At 46.4% G+C, this 17,111-nt stretch overlaps 2 protein-coding genes across 2 annotated transcripts in view; one reads left to right on the top strand and one right to left on the bottom strand.

The window, feature by feature from the left end:
- TRIM14 (tripartite motif containing 14) overlaps positions 1–2,548 on the top strand; it is an 83,855-nt gene extending 81,307 nt beyond the window's left edge. The window contains 2 exon segments of the mRNA XM_057549158.1: positions 1,080–1,162; positions 2,409–2,548. The gene's annotated coding sequence lies outside the window, so the exon portion shown is untranslated.
- The window catches only part of NANS (N-acetylneuraminate synthase), a 29,937-nt gene continuing 14,203 nt past the window's right edge, over positions 1,378–17,111 (bottom strand). Inside the window, exons 3-6 of the mRNA XM_057548838.1 lie at positions 8,186–8,285; positions 7,223–7,377; positions 4,330–4,596; positions 1,378–2,550 (exon numbers count right to left, since the gene is read on the bottom strand). Of these exons, the coding sequence (XP_057404821.1) occupies positions 2,341–2,550; positions 4,330–4,596; positions 7,223–7,377; positions 8,186–8,285 (732 nt within the window). The 3' untranslated portion in view covers positions 1,378–2,340. The remainder of the gene's footprint in view (positions 2,551–4,329; positions 4,597–7,222; positions 7,378–8,185; positions 8,286–17,111) is intronic.

Below are 17,111 nucleotides of genomic sequence, written 5' to 3'. Positions count from 1 at the left end.
AAGGTTGTGTCCGCCGTGTCCTGCTCTGAAGCCTTCCATGGCTTCCCATTGCCTATTGAACACAGTCCAAAGTCAGCAGGCTTTTAAGCCCTTGCTTCCTTCCTGACAACCTTCCAAATCCCTTCCTTCCTCTCCATGTGGCCATTCCCTGCCCAACTTTCACCTGGACATACAGGGTACTTCCCATGCCCCAGATCCCACAATTCCTCCCTCAGTCACTTCTCAACATGCACGGTTGAACTAAAGTGCCACCTCCTCCAGGAGAGCTTCCCTGGCCAACGCCTCCTCTCCCATCCCCACTCCCATAGCTCTCATGACTCTTGGAAAACATTTCAGCAATTCACACATGCAGGGCACTATTTGTGGAGGTACCTGCACCCAATAGGCTGTGAATTCTCCGACAGGGACCGTCTGCTGCCTCACTGTGGGCCCAGCACTGGATCTCCTTCCTGGCAGGTGCTCAGGGACGTACGAATAGGCCAGAGCTGTGCCCAGAGATCCATCCTCCTGCTCTCAGGGCCTGGCACAGCATGAGGTGGCCAGCTGCTCCTGGCTGCAGGCAGCCCCATACTTTACCTACACACGTCATTCACAGGCTATGATTTTCTCTATGTGCACTGATGGGAAGCGGGTTCTAGACGATGGCCCTTCTTCACAGTTCTCTCCAACACATTACCCAATCCTCTACCCAAAAGGCAGAGTTAGGCCCTGTGCCCTCAGTGGCTCTTCCAGGTGTGAGCCTCACTGGCTTCTGCCCTCTGGGGGAATCCAGCTGAGGTCTACAGAGCAGCCTGGGCCCTTCTCACATTCCAGTCTGACAGGACCTGGAAGCAACTGATGGGTTCCCTGCTAGAAACCGCCTGCCATACATTCTCAGCCAGAGCCCTGGCTAGGCTCTTCCCTCCTTTCCTTTCAGACCCACCTCCTCTTCCCAGGCCCTGGAACACAGCCGTCTACTACCATACTAAGTCTCTTCTTGTTAGGAGGTCTCAGATATTTAATGTCATCTCTGCTCTTGTAGAAAAAAAAAAAGGCTATGGAATCAGAAATTTTGATTGTCTGCTCATGACTGTTTATAGGGAGAAGTGAAAGGGAGTAAACAGGAGCCAGAAATGGATGCTGTCACACTCCAGCTCCTAGCACGTCAATTTTATGGATTCTCGTGAGTATGACCCTGGATTCCCATCCCACCCCACCCTCACATACAAATGCGAGTCTCCTTCCAGAAACTGTTTTGGGATCCCCAGGAGAGGGAGGCCCTATCCTCACAAGTAAAGAAACTTCAAAGGGCAATTTACGCATTCAAAAAGAAACTCCAAGATACACTTTGAATCAAGAGGAATTAAAGTAACCAGGTCAAATAAATATGAACAAAGATTAAGAATTTGAAAGTATATTTGAAAATAATCATTAATCTCAGTATTGGTTCAAAAGAACAAAGAGGAATATGATATGGAATCTCTGTGAAGGGTTCATGCTGCAGTTAAAGGAAGTCCAACAGTGAGGATCTTTTGTTAGCTGGGTTTGTAATTTCATGACGGATCATGGAAGGGCTGATTTCAGCATCGCCAGCATACTTACAAGTCACCACAAGCTGCATATACACCAAGCCCCACACTCCCCAGCTCCCTCACGTGCCCCACTGCACGTGTCACCTTCTGACGTACTGTGGTTTACTTTACCGTGCTCCTGGTTTGTGGAGCATCTGTCCCCATCTGAACGGAAGTCCCATAAGGAAGGGATTCACTGCTGTATCCTCAGGCCTCAAAGCAGGGCCTGGCACATAGTAGGCCCTCCATATTTGTTTAAAGAAGAAATAAATGCCATTTCCCTCTCTTTGCTCAGAGCTATGAGTGCTTTGGCATCCTGTGCCTGCAAAACACTTTGGCCAACCCCTTCTCTAATGCCTAGTGATGGCTATACAGCTAACTAGACTCAACCCCAGGGCGGGCAGGGGTTAAGGAGAGAGAGATGGAAGGAAGAGATATTTGGGGTCATTAGGGTTGGTTTTGCAGGCAGGAAGAAGGAAGGCTGAAAGGAGACGGCCCATACAGCCAGCACTCAATCCTCTGCACCCTCACTGCCACTGGGCAGTGATGAGATGCTTCTGAGCCCACCGCCCCTTCTGGGCCAGCCAGCCCGAGGCAGAGGCCGCCCGTATTTGCTCTCTGTATCCCTCCAACGGGCTTGACCCAGTGCCTAGCCCCTGAATGTCTGCTGTCTGGGTGGGGAGTGGATGAAAGCCAGATCCGCGGAGACCACCACTCCTGCCCCACCTCACCCAAATGTACCTGACGGCACCAGCAAGGCAATCCAGAATTCAGAGAATGGCACTTTATTTTAAGACTTGATTTTTTTGCCATGATTTTCTACCGATTCCTCCATGATGGTGTCGTCTTCTTCCACAGTGACCAGGACCTTCTTGCCCACCAGATTGAAGATGTCTTCAGGAGGGTAGCCTTTGGGCTCACCCACCTTCACAGTGAGCATGTCCAGTGTTAGAATGGTGCCTTCCGGAATTTTCACTTTGGCCACCACAGACTTGCCCAGCTGTGGATAAAATTAAGTAAGACTCAGTGCCAGCCTCACAGAAATAATTAGCGCACGTTGCTTTATCCCCAAGGTCCCTGATCAGTTTTCTCGCACAAGGTACTTGGATAGCAGGGACTCTGTTTTCCCCCTTCGGTGCCTAGAACAGTATCTCACACACAGCAGGGACTCGGCCAGTGTGGGGTGGACTCAGAGATTCAGAGGAGGGGCCTTTATAATAAAGGACTCAGGTTATGTAGCCAAAGAGAGCCAGATCCGAATCCCAGGCAGCTGGGTACAAGCTGTGGCTGAGTTTCTCTGTAAAATGGGAAATAACAGTGTCTCTACCCTGTCAGATGACTACAAGGATTAGTGATAATAATGTATGTAACCTACCTGGAACATAGACTGCTCTCAGTAAATAAAAATTATGATTGCTTTTGTCATCGTCCAGTTCAGTATCACATTTTAAACATGGGGAAACGGAGGTCCACGGAGGGCGGGTAAGCTGGCCAAGGTTGCGAGGAGCCAAGATGAGAACCTGGGGTTCCTGACTCCTGTCCCACTGCTCGAGGGACACAAACCTTGTGTCCTCCTTGCTCAGTATAATAGCAATACAGAGGGCGCACAGACGCTGAGTATGGAAGGGGGCCTCTTAGGAAGAGGCAGATAGGCTGGGCAGGTGAGGGGAACGAAAGAGACCTGAAGCTCATGACCAGTGTTTCTAGGTCTTGTCCATAGATGCTTTTCAACAAAGTATCTAGTCTAATACTCTGCATCTTCCAGGTAAGGGCCAAGGAATCAATTCTGGAATTTATGCCAGGACAAAAGGTCTGTTGGCGGATGATTATCAGATTCTGCATCCTCTGGTACCTCACTGTTTGCCCAGGGAGCCAGGAGGCTCAGAACCAAATTAGGTGTTCAACTGCTATAACTCTCATTCCAGTTTCTGGGCCAATTCTCTCCCCTTTTCTTGTATAAGGTAGTTTGTTTCTTTTTACTGTTATTTTAATTTCCTGGTGTATATGCATCTTTAATTTGAGGGCAGCAAGTAGGCCCCACTGGGATAAAAGACAGCACTCCTCTAGCGGGCCTGGTGTTAGATCTTTGTTTCAGCCCAGACAGCCCGCAGCGTTTGAGGAGTGTCTGCTTCCCTGGCGGCCCCGGGACGCCTGGCTCTAGACTCAGAGGCCGAGCCAGGTATAGGCCATGGCTTCCGGGAAGCCCAGATAGTCAGTGTGCAGGGTTCGTGGGCCTCCCCGTCCCCTCTGTCTGAAGGTTAACGCTGCACAGCTCAAACTGCTCCTGAGGGAACGTTTGCGTCATCCCCCACCAACCCCGTGACAAGCCCACCCCCATCCATCCAGTGCCTCCCACGCTTAGGGACGCCTTGACATATCATAGAACCTCCTCCCACTGCCTCACGGGACCCCTCTGCCTGGATGTCCCTCAAGGATTACCTACTCCACAGGACCCCACACTTGACCTACCCGCGTGCCTCACGAGGCCCCAGATACCACCCCCCTTTACCCGGGGTCTAGAGCACTGGGGCCAGAGGCTTCAGAGACTTAATGGAAAACTGTAATATGATGCCAGGGAACCAGAGAAACAGCTAAAGTTCCTTAAATAACAAGTTCCTCCCACTGCTAATATGAACCCAAAAAAAACTCATAGGCTCCGAGCGACATCCCTGCATCATTCCACTGGCCTGGGCTCAGGTAGGGCTGGTACCAACTACCTCTCAGGTAAGCGCATGCGGCCCCTCTCAACAGTGGCGCCCAGCAGGACAGAAGAACCCACCTTCTCATTGCAGGCCATCTCACAGGGCAGCAGCTGCTTGGTCGGGGAGCCCAGGGCCCTCTCCACGAGGCGCACAGACCGCACCAGCTCGGCCAGCTCTCCAGGCTCCAGCGAGGCCGAGTGGTCACTCCCCTTCCAGGTCTTGTCCAAAGTTATGTGACGCTCCAAGACCTTGGCCCCCAGAGCCACTGCGGCCACAGATATCACTATACCTGTTTCATGCCCAGAATACCCTATGGGAATGTCAGGAAAGAGCTTCTGATATTCCTTTAAAATAGAAAAAGGGAGGAAAGAAAAGTTAAATAGTGTGGTACTTTCCGCATACATTCCAGAGTCAGGCAGATCTGAGTTTGAGGCCCAGTAAGCTCCAGGAAGCCTCCGAGGCTCTCAGTCTCTCCTTCCCAGGGATAGCAGTACCTGGTGGGAGCTGCTATGAACGTGTGGAGGGCACTCAGCACACTGTAAATGCTCAAAAATAATGACTGCTGTTATCAGGAACACAGCTGAAGAATGTTTCACACTGCTCAAACCACGAAGAATAATAACAGAACTATAACCGAATGCCTAAACCCATTCAAAAAGCATCTGTCACATTTAATTAGCCTGAGCTGCTGAAAGCAAGTATGCTATATGCACAAATATCACCATCAATAATACATACAGCCCAATCTCAAAACAATCCTTTGGTGGGAATGCTAAATAATTAATTAATTGGTTATCTATAATTCACTGGATGTGACGAAAGACATTCTAAGTGGAGTGAGCCTTGTCAGTGAGGGTGACCAGAAAGCTTAAGTTCAGCAGAAAGACCCAGATGGGAATTAATAGAAGATAAGGATGGCTGAGTGGCAAAGGCCTTGAAAACCAGGCTTAAGGGTGTGTGATGGACAAAGAAGTGCAGGTTGCTAGGTCAGAGGACTCACCCTGCTGTGACGGGTAGGCTGGGCCTGGGGGGTGGGCTGGCAATTTAACTCTGACGGTGCCCTGCTCTAAAGAGAGAGGATGTGAGCATACCTCGGGTGGGGATGGAAGGGATATGGGGACCACACTTCACAAAGGAAGAAAACTGAGGAAAATATTTGGTGTCAGACACACTAAATTGTTAATTATGGTAATCTCTGTGGGATGGGATTACAGAGGATGTTCACTTTCTATGTTATATATTTCAGGGCTGAGTTTTTTTTTTAAACCATGTTTAAATTTAAAAAATAACATGATTTAGAGATGAGCTAGAAATGGAGAAAAGACTACAGAACTGGGAGGGACAGAAACTTTAGTTAAAAAGAGAGTAGTGTCATTTCAAAAAAGGTTAATATTTTTTTTAAGTTAAATATGAAGACTCTATAGAAAAATAAGAGCTTGTATAATCATGGGGGGAAAAAAAACCCCAGAATGTCATATACGGTAATGAAAGAAAAATATAAAACTGGTTAATTGCAGTATCAGGATTGTGTGTGTGTATATATTTAGAATTCCACTACTCTTACTATAATGTTTTTTGTACGATAATTACACACCTATATATTTCCAATTAATTATGTTTCGGGAGCTACCAGGAGGAATTGATAGAGATGGCCCGAGACAATAAGAGACAAAGAATTCTAGTCCAGCTTTGCCACCAGGCTGCTGTGAGATCTCAGGCAAGTAAGGACTGGACCTCGTCACCTGTAAACCGACTGAAGTGGAACAGACAAAATGCTGGGAGAGAGAAAGCTCTCTCAAGGCTGTCACTGTAACAACTCTGACCCTCAAGGATACTCAGAATCAGAGAGCTGGTAAGTAACAGAGAGCAGGAAAAGCCAGAAGTTTCAAGAAGGTCTCCTACAACTCAATATGAAGAAAAACGGATTTCTGTACACCAGTGTTCATATCTGCATTATTCACAATAGCCAAAATGTGGAACCATCCCAAAATGGTTTTGTTGTGCTACCATCACCACCATCCATCTCCAGGACTTTTTCATCATCTCAGAGTCAAACTCTATACTCATTAACACTTACTGCCCATTTCCCCCTCCCCCACTGAAAAACAAAATGGGTATTTTGTTTGTCAATATGGAGAAAAACGGTGTATTTGTACACCAATGTTCATATCAGCATTATTCACAATAGCCAAAATGTGGAACCATGCCAAATGTCCATCAACGGATGACTGGATAAACAAAATGTGGTACATACATACAATGGAATATTATTCAGCCTTAAAAAGGAATGAAATGCTAACAGATGCTACAACATGGATGAACCCTGAAGACATTATGCTAAGTGAAAGCAGACAGACACAGAAGGACAAGTACTGTATGATTCCATTTATTTGAGATACCTAGAGTAGTCAAATTCATAGAGACAAAACAGAATGATGGCTGCCAGGGGCTCGGGGAGGGGGAAATGGGCAGTTAGTGTTTAATGGGTATAGAGTTTGACTCTGAGATGATGAAAAAGTCCTGGAGATGGATGGTGGCGATGGTAGCACAACAATGTGAAAGTACTTAATGCCACTGAACTGGACATCAAAAAATGGTTAAGATGGTAAATCATATATATATTTTACAAAAACAAACCCACAACTCACTAAGAAAGCCAGCGATTCACAGAAGAGGGACCGCTGATGGCCAATACACACAGGTAAAGAAAATGTATATGGACAATTATGAAGACTCCCCCTTAAATTTTATAATGAGAGAAATTAAGGTTGGTTTTAAGAAAACGTAATTTGTAATCTTTAGAATGTATCTGACTCCTTAACTGCATAGTTGATTCTAATTTGATTCTGCAACAGCAAGATTGTCAAAGGATGTTCGAATCACGAAGCATGTCAAGACTGGTTAGAATTTGGGCTGCATCTTCCCCACAGCAAACGGCCCAATCAGACAAGGGCCCTCCCTCGGGCTCACCGAGATGACGCGCAGGTTGACGTCCTCAGGCTGGAGCGGGTACGCACTGGTGCACTGGAGGAAGCAGAAGTTGGGGTTGAGGGGCTTCACAATCTGATAGACTTGCTTCATGGTGTCCATGGACTGCATCCCACTGGAGATGACCATTGGGCGGCCTGGGGGACCCAACACCAACACCATCATCACTTTCTTTTTTAGGGGTTCTGACTCTCCCTTAAGCACACCCCTGCTGTTGGTTTCATCATTCTGCTGAACCCCACAAACATCTCTTAAGCACTGTGCCAGCCACAGTGGGGGAACAGAGGTGAGCCTGGTGGGTTCCTGTCCTCAACCACGGGAAACGTAGACTCCCCTCACCCCCATAACATTATCGTTCAGCAAAGTGAACCCAATTAAGAGGAATTTCACACTCTTTAGAGAAAGATGAGCATCTCATTGGATTAAGAGGTTGCACAGTGTGGTTGGTAGGGTGAGCACTGCCCCAAACTCAAGAGTGTGAGGCCCGGGGCAGCCAGCGTCCTAGCTGTGTGGTCTCAGATGCCTCGTCAGTGAAGTAAGTAGAAAGCATCATCATCATATGACCTGCTTCAGTCCCAGGATTGTCATGAGGATCAAGTGAGATCACTCATGTTGTAAAACCACTTTACAAACTGTGATGTGTGGAGGTTGGATATTATACCTACAGAATACTTCTCAAAGTGCTTCCTCTAAGAAGTTTTACATATGCTGTCGTATCCTTAATTTTATATAAATATTTTCTTAGAAATTAAAAATAATTTTAATTTAAAAATTCTTAAAGAAACTGTCTTAGTTTTCATTTCTTTCAAGTCAGCACATGAAAAAGTGGGAGTATATGCTGACTGGAAAATCTGTCTTCAGGAGACTCCTTTAGTGGGTTATTACTAGTGGGGTAAAAATATGAAGGTCTGGACTCAGACTGTATGACAAAAATTAAACACTCACCTTTTTTGGCTGTCTTTTCCAGATAAGGGAAGTTGTTAGTGTCCCCAGATCCAACTTTGAAAAATGGAACGTTCAGTTCATGCAGAAACTCAACTGCCATCTACAAAAATCCAAGAGGGAGCTCCTTTTCGCGATTGTTCAAAATCACTGTCCTCAGGACAGGCGAGGAGCCACATATGAAGAGAAAAACCCCTCTTGCCCAGCAAGAGGGACTCTCTCAACAACTTGAAAGCAGACACAGATTTGTTATCAGTCATGTCATTCAAATTCAAACATTATGTCATTCATATCCACCCATCCATTTGTCCAACAAACATTGCGTGCTGGTACACACTGGATATGAGAAACTGGAAAAGAATCGGAACCCTGGCCAGACCTTCCTTCCCCAGGGGCCTGGAGCCCCAGTAAACAAACGAAAAAGGGTCATGACCTAATCTTGACCCAGAAAAGCAGGCACTGAGCAAGTGAATGTCCCTCAAAGGCCTTATCCTTTCCTCAGGACCCAACAGCCGGGAAAAGAGGCCATTTCAATCCCTGCCAAAAATAGAAAAAAATGGAGTGTTTGATGGCCTAGCCCTGACACACTGATCCACAGCTGGCAGGGCCCATCAAACCCAAGCCCTTTCAGACCTCAAACTATGCTGCCCACAGAAAAAACGAACCTCAGTCACTTTTTTGGACACAACATCACTGTTTGAGGTTACCTCTCTAGGGCCCTTCACCATCCTTATCTGGGATTCATCAATAACACTCAGGAAATTGGCAAATGTCAGCAAACGCTTGCTGAAGGAATCAGTGGACCACAAGTTTTAAGAGTAAAATCTCAATTTGCTGTAAAATTACTATTTCACATTACTATTACTGTTTTCATTACTATTTTTTTTTAATTGAAGTTGAAAATCAGAAGTAGGACGAATCAATGTCTTGGAACGTTTCCCAATATCTAAGTTCCATCTATCTTAAAATGCTGGCTGAGTCTCAGAAGTAAGTTTGGAAGCCTTGATTAGCTAGGTCAGTGCTTCTCACGCTTTATTACGGGCACACGAACCTGCCATGGATCTTGCTCAAATGAAATGCAAATTCTGATTCTGTTGGTCTAGAGTGGGGCCTGAGAGCCTGCATTTCTTGTAAGTTCCTGGGTAACACTGCTGTTACTGCTCCGTGAATCATACTCTGAGTAGCAAGTAGCAAGGTTACCAGCATGAAAATCCAAAGGGCTCGGGTGTGGTAAGGAACAATATGAGAAGGTAATTCTGCTAGCAGTTTCTTTAAATCAACCCACTACTGCCTGAGCTTCCGTCCATCTTCCCAGCAGGTGATGAGCTACTCCAATCACTGGTCTCACTCAGAGAATCACTTTCCTCATATGTTAATCCTCTAATAATGTAGGGGTTAGAGCTGCTGGTGGTTCATACAGAGTGACCAACCAGCCAGTGAACAGTTCAAAGGCAGAAGGCAACCCCCTCGGTCTAAGAGACACCTCTCAGGATGGCCCAGGCGTCATTCCCCTCCAAGGTGCTAAGCCACCACTGCCTTCCCCCCTCAGCTTTATGTCTTCCTCGTCTCTCTTTTCCCTTCCACAGTTTTCTATGTCACTCTCTCCTGTGTACGTATCTCTCATACTGTTAACCAGCCCTAAGATGGAACTGAAAACCATTTGTTTTTAATATATTTCTTGAACAAAGTCTAATGTTCCCACCCTTCTCACTCTATCTGGCAAATGAAGAGTGTTTTCTATTTTAAGAGGGAAAACGCTATGCTAAGTTTTCGTCTGTAAAAATGCTCTATTTGTGAGAGCACGGCTCATGATGAAAAAGTCCCCAAGGGCATAAAGAGATGGATGAGCCCACTCAGGAGAGGTGCAGAGCGCATAGGGGCAAGGAGGGGCCAAATGCAAAAAAAAAACACTTTGCAAAAGCTTACCTACACTACTGTATAGCCCAGGGAACTCTACTCAGTGCTCTGTGGTGACCTAAATGAGAAGGAAATCCAAAAAAGAGGGGATGTATGTATATGTACAGCTGATTCACTTTGCGGTACAGTATAAACTAATGCAATATTGTAAAGCAACTATACTCCAATAAAAAATTTTTAAAAAGCTTACCTACACTGATTGTAAAATCTGCATGGAGCTCTACAATTTTCAAGTGAGGAAAAGGGGAAATTCCTGCCGGAGGAGAAAGGTGCATCTCGTTTTGCAGCCCTCCTGGGGAGCCAGCCCCATCTAGTGGCCATTTAGAAAACTGCCATTTTGTCAATCCTTGGTCCAGGAAGATCCCACATGCCACGGAGCAACTAAGCCCAGGCGCCACAACTACTGAGCCTGCGCTCTAGAGCCCGCGAGCCACAACTACTGAGCTCGCATGCCACAACTACTGAAGCCCACGCACCTAGAGCCCATGCTCCGCAAGAAGAAAAACCACCACGATGAGAAGCCCACACCCCTCAGCAAAGAGTAGCCCCCGCTTGCTGCAACTAGAGAAAGCCCGCGCGCAGCAACAAAGACCCAACGCAGCCAAAAATTAATGAAATTTAAAAAATAAAGTAGAGAAAGCATTCTTTAAGCATTAAAAAAAGAAAAAGAAAACTGCCATTTTGGATTAATCTGTGCAAACGGTGCCAACTTCAGTAGTAATCTGGAAGATGCTAGCCTTCCATCCTGTGGCAATACTACTGTGCCCAGGGCCCCTCAGGCTAGGTCAGCGCCAGTGGCTGCCTTCCCTCTGTGGACTCCCTGGCTTCCTCCAGCCCTGCCCACGCTGCTGTCTGTCCTCCTTCCATCCAGGGGTACAAGGCAGCCAGGCAGTCTCACAACTTCTCCTCCCTCCCACCCCACACGTCACAAAGGCTTTCTGAGTCTGTCTGAAAGGAACTCAACTGAGTATGACCCTCCCTGGGCATCCAGCTGGGTTAAACACACAAAAAAGGGTCCCACCAGCAAACTGGTTTGGGTAAAATGCTGCATTGCCAGACTCTCCCTTAGAGGGTCCCAGTAAATACACTCGTCTAGCTATTTTACAGTGTTTCCCACACTTCTTCTACTCAGAACCCTTATTTATTTGGGGAAAGGGCTTTGATTCTAAATTAATGAATTAATGAGGAACCCCCTTCCCACAATGTGTGCCCACAGAATCCCCTTTCCACATCATGTCCCATGAGAAATTTGGGGGCCTGCTGATCTAAGGGGTAACAGAAACGACAGGAGTGGAGCTGGGATTTTTCTAGAGCTGCTTCCACTCCCCTTGGTTTCTGGATCCGTGGTGATGAGCTGGGGAGAACAGGGGGTGCTGGAGAGCTGCCCAGGGTGAGGAAATGATGAGGGGGGAAGCACGGAGCCATAAAGGCTGGGCCTGCCCTCAGCCCGGTGGCCCTGTCAGAGTGCACCACGACGTAGGCAGGGGGTGCCCTGTGGCAGGGGTGGTGGAGGAAAGGGGGCACCGTGGAGGCAGGCGCTGGGAGGGAAGGGCGGCTCCGCCGGAATGGGTCTCCAGGGGCCACCTCTACGTCACGGCTCCCATTTGCTTTCTCAACAGAACCCTCCATTTTGACCAAAGACACTCTGCTCGTTTCAGTCGAGTTCCACACGCCTCCGTGCAGTTTTGACCGTGTGCCCTGGCAGTTTTCTTGGTCTTCACAAAGTTCGTTCCACCATGCCTTAACCTTTCCTCAGCACACAAAGAAGGCCCTAGGACAGCACACAGAGTGGAGAAGATCGGCACTCAATAAATGCCTACTGTCCATGAGGAAGTTTGGGTGGGTAAATACTCAGAGATACTTGCCAGGTAAACACAGAACAAGGAACCAACCCACCTCCAACAGCCGGGTAGACAGGACTTGCTGGTTCGGCAAAGGGACCTGGCCGGCAAAGCAAATTAACTCTTGCAAAGGCTCTTAAGAACGCATTTCTCCTTCCTGCCTATGCCCAGGTCAGTCAGGAGACCAGTGGGGGACAAACAGCATTCTTAGGAGAGGGGAGCCTCCCTGCCCCGTTAGTGTGAAGCAGAGAAAAGGGTTTTAAGCAACAGAACAGCTGTCATTCAGTGGGTGCAGATCTTGCACCCCCTAGACTCACCTCACTGGGTCCTCATCGCAGCCTCTGGGGTGGGCATCTTGATTACCCCATTTTTACAGATTGGACACGTGTGGCTCTAAGAGGCTACATGACCAGCCCAAGCCCACCAAGCAAGCGCTAGTACCAGGACCTGAACTCAGACGGTGGCCGCAGAGCACGCGTTTATACACCAAAGAGAAGTGCTTCCTGGGAAACCAAGAGGGTACCTGCGGAGAGTCAGCCCCAGCCACCAACACCCAGCCAGGCTCCTCTCCTTCTCCCGCCTGCTCCTGATTCCCACCTCGAAGCCACCGGAGAGGGAAAGACCTAAAGAAGTGACTTCCTGAGCAGATGCAAGGAGATGCACCCCCTTCAGAGTCCACATCCAGGAGCTCCGGTGCCTGGAAACGTGGACTGAACAGGAAAGTTCTCATCCCAGATCCAAGTCACCTTAGTGACACTATCTCTGATTCTATGCTGGCTCAGGACAATAGAGCAGGGAGAGCCTTTGGATAGCAGCTTGTTCACACACAAAAGGAAATGGAGGCCCAGAGCAGGGAAGGGACTCTTCCAAGCTCACACTGCGATGAACTCAGAGCAGAGCAGGGCAAGGACCCGGATGTCCTGATCCTCAGCCCAGGCTGTTTCCTGAACTGTAACTAACATCGCTGAGCGCTGGCTGTGTGCTGCGCTTTACACGGGTGATCACGTTTAATCCTCATGACAACCCTACGAGGTGGGTTCAGCTGAAGAAACAGAAGCACAAAGAAGGTAAATTACCTCCACCTGGACTCACCAGGAATGATAGGCAAAACCATATTCAAACTCAGAATGTGACCCCGGAGTCTGTACACTTAAGCACGGGCCCATCCAGCCAGAGTCTGCGCTAGACAGCACTCTTAGTACTGAGGACTCTATTGAGTTTCTGTTTATGCAGGTTCTACCTATTCATATTTACTGAATTAAAATATTTTAAGGGACTTTCCTGGTGGTGCAGTGGTTAAGAACCCGCCTGCCAATGCAGGGGACACGGGTTCGAGCCCTGGTCCGGGAAGATCCCACATGCTGTGAAGCAACTAAGCCCATGCGCCACAACTATGGAGCCTGCGCTCTAGACCCATGAGCCACAACTACTGAAGCCTGTGCACCTAGAGCCCGTGCTCTGCAACAGGAGAAGCCACCGCAATGAGAAGCCCACGTGCAGCAATGAAGACCCAACGCAACCAAAAAAAAAAAAAAATTTTTTTTTAAACTGAGGATTTTTTTTTTTTTAGATTTTAAACTTTTTATTTTGAGATAATTATAGCTTCACATGCAGCTATAAGAAATAATACAGAAAGAACCTATGTACACTTTACACAGTTCCCCCCAATGGTAACATCTTGCAAAACTACAGTGTAATATCACAACTGGGAGGGTAACGTTGATAAGAGTCCACCGATTTCATTCAGATTTCACCATTTTCACATGTACCCATCTGAGTGTGCTTGTATCTAATTCTCTGCAATTTTACCACATGCCCAGACTCACGTGGACCACCACCACAGTCTGATACAGAGTTATGCCACCACTACAAGGCTCCCTTCATGTTACCCCTCTATAGCCACATCAACCTCCAACCCCTCCCCTCCCTAACTCCCGACAACCACTAATCTGCTCTCCAGCTCTATAATTCTGTTATTCCAAGAATGTTAAATAAGCAGAGCCATACGGTATGCAACCTTCTGAGAGAAGCTTTTTCACTCAGCATAATATCCCTGAGATCCATCCAAGCTGTGGCAGCTATCAGTTTTCACTCCTTTTTATTGCTGAGTAGTATTCCGTGGTGTGGATACACTACAGTTTATTTAATGATTCACCCCCTAAAGAAAGTTTGGGCTCTAGTTTGGGGCTACCATGAATAAAGTTGCTATGGACACTCATATACAGATTTTTGGGTGAACATAGGTTTTCATTTCTTTGGGGATAAATTACCAAATGACAACTGGTGGGTCACATGATGAGCACATGTCTAGTTTTATAAGAAACTACCAGTACACTTCAAGTGGGTGAATTGTACGGTATGTGAATTATATCTTGATAAAGTTGTTTTTAAAAAAAGAATTTTCTAGAACGTACCGTTCTACATTCCCACCAGCAATGCATGAGAGGTCCATTTTCTCTGCATCCTTGCCACAATTTGGGTTATCATCACTTTTTTATTTTTTAAGATTTAATTTTATTTATTTTTGGTTATGTTGGGTCTTCGTTGCTGCGTGCGGGCTTTCTCTAGTTGTGGCGAGCAGGGGCTACTCTTGGTTGCGGTGCTCTGGCTTCTGCTTGCAGTGGCTTCTCTTGCTGTAGAGCACTGGCTCTAGGCGCACGCGGGCTTCAGTAGTTGTGGCGTGCGGGCTTAGTTGTTCCACGGCATGTGGGATCTTCCTGGACCAGAGATGGAACCCGTGTCCCCTGCATTAGCAGGTGGACTCCTGTCCACTGTGCCACCAGGGAAGTCCCATCACTTTTTATTTTAGCCTTTAGCCATACTGATAGTTGTGCAGTGATATCACATTGTGGTTTAAAACTGAGAAATGTTTAAATTACAAGAATAGACAGGCATAAAAGAAAAAACTAAAAAAATGGACATAATCAAAATTAAAGATGTTCGTGTTTCAAAGGACACCATCAAGAAATGAAAAGATACCCCACAGAATGGGAAAATTTTTTGCAAATCATGTTTCTGATTAGGGACTTGTATCAGGAATATGTAAAGATAAATATGTAAAGATAAATAAATAAATAATAATAAAAATTTAAAAACTGGCAAAGGATCTGAATAGATATTCCTCCAAATAAGACACACAAATGGCCAATATGCATATGAAAAGATGCTCAACATCATTAGCCATCAGATAAATGCAAGTCAAAACCACAATAAGATATCACTTCACACTCACTAGGATGTCTAGAATCAGAAAGACATGTAATAACAAATGTTGGTGAGGATGTAGAGAAATTGGAACCCTCATACATTGCTGGTGGGAATGTAAAATGGTGCAGCCACTTTGAAAAACAGTCTGGCAGTTTCTCAAAAAACATTAAACATGAGTTACTGTATAAACACCCAAGAGTAATGAAAATATGTTCATATAAAACATGTACATGGATGTTTGTGACAGCATTGCTCATACTATTCATAGTAGCCAAAAAGTGGAAACAATCCAAATGTCCATCAACTGAGAGGTGGATAAATAAAATGTAGTCTATCCATAAAATTGAATGGTATTCAGCAACAAAAAGGAATGAAATACTGACACATGCTACCACATAGATGAACCTTGAAAAAATGTTACCATGTGAAAGAAGCCAGACACAAAGGACCACAAATTGTCTGATTCTATTTACATGCAATGCCCAAAATAGGCAAAACTATAGAGATAGACAGGAGATTAGAGGTTGCCTAGGGTTGGGAGAATTGAGGGAATTGAGCAATGACTGCTAATGGGTATAGTTCTTCCTCTTGGGGTGATAAAAATGTTCTAAAATTGATTGTGGTGATGGTCGCACAACTCTGTGAATATACTAAAAACCACTGAATTATACAATTTAATTGAGTGAACTGTATAGTATGTCAATAAAGCTGTTAATTAAACACTGGGAAACCAAAAAATTCGTTTGACTTGCTCTATTGAGATATTCACTTTATTGAGGTGGTCTGGAATTGAACCCGCAATATCTTCGAGGTATGCCTGAATGCTTATTCCAAAGACAGTACTAGGGATCCAAAATACTTCTGTACACTTCCTTGGAAATTCTCTCCAGAGCCTGTTTATGGGCCCTGCAAAAACTAATCTGCCTCAAAATGAACCTCTAGGGACTTCCCTGGTAGTCCAGTGGTTAAGACTCTGTGCTTCCACTTCATGGGGCACGGGTTTGATCCCTGGTTGGGGAACTAAGATCCCGCATGCCGAGAGGTGCAGCCAAAAATTAAAAACAAAAAAACAAAAAAACAAATCTGCCTCATTACTGACTCGTTACCAAGTCGGTCAGATCAAAAGTTTCACCCAGGAATTTTATGTCTATTCACATTTGACCCAAGAACAATCAGTAGTTTCTTGAACTCAAACCAGCCCTCTCCAAGGACTAGGATTTAGCTGTCCCTGAGTGAATGAGTCCTACAGGCAGTTACCAAAGAGCAATTCCCAAAGGTTCTGAACCCACAGTACACGAAACGAGCACGGAATGAAAACTGTCATTTCTTGCGCATGACCTTCTTCCTATCAAGCTATTTCCTAAGCATGGACTATGGGTCAACACCGTGCCAGGACCTGGGTTCATGGTGGTGTCCATGCTCCTCAGGTCAAGCCTACCTCCTGGGTATTTTTATTTTTATTTATTTATTTTTAAAATAAATTTATTATTTATTTATTTTTGGCTGTGTTGGGTCTTTGTTGGTGCATGCGGGCTTTCTCTAGTTGCGGCGAGCGGGGGCTACGCTTTGTTGCGGTGCACGGGCTTCTCATTGTGGTGGCTTCTCTTGTTGCGGAGCACGGGCTCTAGGTGCGTGGGCTTCAGTAGTTGTGGCATGTAGGCTCAGTAGTTGTGGCTCGCGGGTTCTAGAGCGCAGGCTCAGTAGTTGTGGCGCATGGGCTTAGTTGCTCCGCGGCATGTGGGATCTTCCCAGACCAAGGCTCGAACCCATGTCCCCTGCATTGGCAGGCGGATTCTTAACCACTGCGCCACCAGGGAAGTCCACTTCTGGGTATTTTTAATCCACCCCCTTGCCCTTTACCTATGAGGAAACAGGCCCGAGAGATGCAAGAAGAGTATGGTCAGGAGGGCAGGCTCTGGAGCCGCCTAGGTTGGAATCAGCCTCTGCTGATCAACAGCTACTGA

Source organism: Balaenoptera acutorostrata, chromosome 6 (assembly GCF_949987535.1).
Source record: "Balaenoptera acutorostrata chromosome 6, mBalAcu1.1, whole genome shotgun sequence".
Classification (NCBI taxonomy): domain Eukaryota; kingdom Metazoa; phylum Chordata; class Mammalia; order Artiodactyla; family Balaenopteridae; genus Balaenoptera; species Balaenoptera acutorostrata.
Note: the sequence above shows the minus strand (reverse complement) of the source record. Positions and strands in the feature narration are given on the sequence as shown.